Source organism: Apis dorsata, unplaced genomic scaffold, assembly GCF_000469605.1.
Source record: "Apis dorsata unplaced genomic scaffold, Apis dorsata 1.3 scaffold_1063, whole genome shotgun sequence".
Classification (NCBI taxonomy): domain Eukaryota; kingdom Metazoa; phylum Arthropoda; class Insecta; order Hymenoptera; family Apidae; genus Apis; species Apis dorsata.
The window spans coordinates 43,366-47,500 of NW_006264161.1; the positions used below are offsets into that span (position 1 = coordinate 43,366).

Below are 4,135 nucleotides of genomic sequence, written 5' to 3' on the forward strand. Positions count from 1 at the left end.
AAAGAGGCAAGACGAAAGAAGAGGAGAGGGTTGGTACGAATCGATTAGGTCTGTCGGCCATTTTGTTAGCGGCTCGAACCGGCCAAGTATCCTACAGCTGCCCGCAGAAGGCGTGGAAGCGACTGAGTCGACTCCATCGGGAGAACGAATAGCTCGACGTCGGCGTGGAATCGAGGCACGAATTCTCGCTACCGGATAGGATGTGGAGGAGCGGCATCGGGTGGTGGGACCGACATTGAAGTGGGGTCGGAAAGGTCGACTTCGAAGGTGGGGGTATCGGGTGGTTAGGTTGGGTTCTATAGGAACCTAACTGGCAGTCAGTGCCTCCCAGGGCCCCGCGCCGTTAGTTTCGTTGGTGTTGTGTCGTGTAACGTGTCCTCTCTTTCTCTCTTTTTTCTCTCTTTTTCTTCCCTTTCTTTCTTAGGCCCTCTCCCTCTTTCCTTTCTATCCCCTTTTCCGCGTTTTTTTTTTGACTTGTTGTCACAATCGACACCGTCACGAATGATAAGGAAATAATCGCGCACACGTGCCACTTTCGACGATATTTACTGTTGATGCTACGCGTCCACAAGTGGGGATCAGAGTCATGATTCTTGTTGATCGGATACCCTGTCCATTGGTTTCATTTCTCTGAAAGAAAAAATTGGAAAAATAAATTGACGAGGAACGTTTCTTACACCCTTGGGATGAGTTTAACGAAATAAAAAATTTTCAATTATCTCAGATTTGAGATGAATATAATGTACTGGAAGAATGTGATAGATTGATAGAAAGTTCACTGAAATTCTTTTAAATCGAAATTACATGTTGAATATTATATCGTGAAGATAATTATATAAATGATCCAAAAGAATTCAATTAACTAGATTGACGAAATAAAAAATTGAGCATCGAGATTGTCGTTAAATTAATTTAACAAATGTTTGGAGAAATCGTGGAAAAAATAATTTGTGCCAATAATAATAATAGTGATTTTCGGTTATTTTTGAGAAAACCGTGCGCAAAAATCAACGAATCGCTGGTTCAGAAGACCGCAAAATGGCGTAAAACTATCGTTGAAAATATATAACTTTTTCAAATCGTACAAATTTCTCGATTCGAATGTGAACGAATAATGTGAAAAATTAAAATTTCGTGATGAGCTGAAATGGAATTTATGCAACGAACAGTATATTAGCAAATAATGCAAATTATTTTATTGATTGAATTGAATTTACAAATAGTGGTTTTCAGTAATAGCCAGATGAGTGCAAGTTGTAGAATATGAAATTGCGAATATTTATTAAGGAAGATATGTGCAATTATGAACTAACGCGGTTTGATCGGTGAAAAGGGACCAGAAGTGTATATTCTTTTAATGTAACAATAATTTGATATAAAAAGTAACGAAAAAAATTTAACAAAATTATTCGGCAATAAAATTAATCTATTGGATTAATTCAATATTTATAATAATTGAAATCAATCAATCCAATTCAATCGGTCCAAAAAATAATATATATATACATATGTATAGTTTTTCGTAAATTGCATATTATTCAACAGGCAAATCCATCATCTTAAAACTGTAAACAGTGATTTTTATTTTATTTTGTGACTCGAGTGACTTCTTTGAAAAAAGAAAAGAAACCAAAAAAAAACCATCGAAGTGTTGGTTCAAGCGTCGAGATCTCGAGTCTTTAGTGAAATTCTGTATAAAAAAGTAAGTACGGCCGACGGTCGTACTTGGCAGTAAGGCTTCAAGATTGCTCGAAAATCGTCGAGAGAGGTGCGCAGGGCAGGAAGAGCGATGGAAATCGGGGGTGCAGCGATGCAAAGAATGGCCGCTACCGGAGGACCCGGGCCTCTCAGCCTTCAGGGTCCTCCAAGGTCAGTGAAAATCTCACCCGTTAATATACAAGACGAACCCGGTGATCTTACTTCTCAAAGTACGTATACTATCAATATATGTATTTATATATGTATTTGTTTGATTCTTGCAAATATTCGTGCCATTTAATTATTGAATAAATTTCTTTTAAATAATGAAAATTTTAATTCTTAATTAATAAAAATTTCATTTATTTAATATGTTTAGAAATTCTTACTTAAAATGTATTTATATATATATGTAATGATAAAAATTGATAAAAATACTTCCTGTAAAAATGATAAAATATAAAATTATTATATAGCTATTTTTAATGATAAGTAAGTTTATCATTTTTCTAATTGAAAATGCTATTTGAAGAAATGTTCGTTGAATAATTTTGTTTAATGAATTTATACATCATCACATGAATAAACAATAATTTATGAAAAAATATACATATAAATAATTTATATAAACAATATTTTAATTTTTGCGTTAAATTATTTAATAAAGAATTAAAAAAATTTAATAAAATCTAAAGAAAATTTATTAATTTTATTAAAAATTTTACTTGAAAATTTATTTTTTGTGATTGATTAAAAATTACATGTTTAATTATAATATAATAGCTGTATGTATGTATTAAAATTTATTGTATGTTTCTATTGGAATAATTCATCTATAGTTTTAATAGTTAGAGCAAATGTTAGTCTATTAAATCCATTCATATATATGATAATAATCCTTTATATTCATTCTAAAAACAAGAATGAATATTTAATATTATTTATTAATATTTTTTTTATTTATCATTTAGTTTTATAATGATAAGGTGATGATAAGGTTAAAGTTAAATATCATATTATTTTTTGTTTTATCAAAACATTAATAAAATTAGAAAATAAATAGATATTTTAATTTGGAAAGTTTAAATTCTTTATAATATATTTATGTAATTGATGTAATTGTTTTAATTTTAATATGTATTAAACTTATATTGTACTTGTATTATACTATTTGTATTATACTTTTATATATTAACTTTTAAAATAACTGTAAAAATATTGAATCATATAATATATTTATAAATAGATTAAAAATTGTTTAAAATTTAACAAAATTATTTAAAATTCTAAAATATTTTTTAAATTAAAAATTATTAATTTATATAAAATAGCTATAAATATATAATTAAAAATGTAATAAAAAATATTAAAATAATAATAGGTAAACAACTTTCTAATAAATGTATAAATTATCTTCCTTTTTCATATTATAATTTTCACACATATTATTATTCGATCTAATAATTTTAAGAAAAAATGTATTAGAAGAAAAAAAATTTCATTTTTTCTTATATATTTATTCTACATTAATGTTCCATTTTGTTTTATATACATTATATACATTAAATATTTAAAAAAAATATAATTTAATATTTATGTTTGAAATAAAGAGTTTAAAAGTTAAAATACAGTATAAGACCTATAGAATGTCATGCTTTACTCATCATGATGATTTCTCAATAGTCAAATTAAAAAAAAAATAATTATTATACTATCACTAAAAATTTTTACATTTCGAATTTTTCATGCTTTAATATAACAGAATATCTTCATAGAATTGTGATCAATTACAAAATTCTTCGATAACTGTATAGATTCATGTCAAATTTATGTCATACAATATCTTTTTACTGACTATTTAAAAGAAATATTAATCTTTTGCTTTATCATACACACACACATGCGCGCGCGCGCACACGCACGCACGTACGCACGCATGCACACATAATTTTAAAATCTATATTTCCCAAAAAATTAGATTTTATACATCTCAATTATTCTATCGGTATAATTTCTAACTTAAATTTACTATAAAAATAATATAGTTAAAAAAACACGTTTAAAAAAAGTTAATACCAACAACTACTATTATTCATTTAGTTTCTATAAAATGTGAAAATACCTAAATATGACATAAATATTCCATTTATTCAGTGTTAAGTACAGTATTATTTCTGAATATTAATAACGATTTAAAAAAAAAATTTACTGTGTTTTAATGGCAATAATGATAAGAAGTAAAAATATTGCGAGTTAATTAATAATGATATTTAATATTCGTAAATAATAAAATGTATTCAAATGGTAAGAATGAATTCAAAGAAAGAAAAAAAAACATAAAAAATTAAAATTTGTGATTTCATTATACCCATCATATTTAAAAATTATTGAAATTTACATATGTGACTAGTAAAAAAAAAAAAAAAAAAAAAAAAAA

At 26.7% G+C, this 4,135-nt stretch overlaps 1 protein-coding gene across 4 annotated transcripts in view; it reads left to right on the forward strand.

Annotated features, from left to right (window-relative positions):
• The first annotated feature begins 922 nt into the window (after positions 1-922).
• Positions 923-4,135, forward strand: part of LOC102677277 (insulin gene enhancer protein ISL-1) — a 59,458-nt gene continuing 56,245 nt past the window's right edge. The window contains exons 1-2 of one of the 4 annotated variants that reach the window (XM_006624459.2): positions 923-1,382; positions 1,546-1,928. In XM_006624459.2, coding sequence (XP_006624522.1) covers positions 1,790-1,928 — 139 coding nt within the window. In that variant the 5' untranslated portion in view covers positions 923-1,382; positions 1,546-1,789. Of the gene's footprint in view, positions 1,383-1,545; positions 1,929-4,135 lie in introns of those variants that run through there. The other 3 variants (XM_006624460.2, XM_006624461.2, XM_031514571.1) reach the window with 3 other exon arrangements.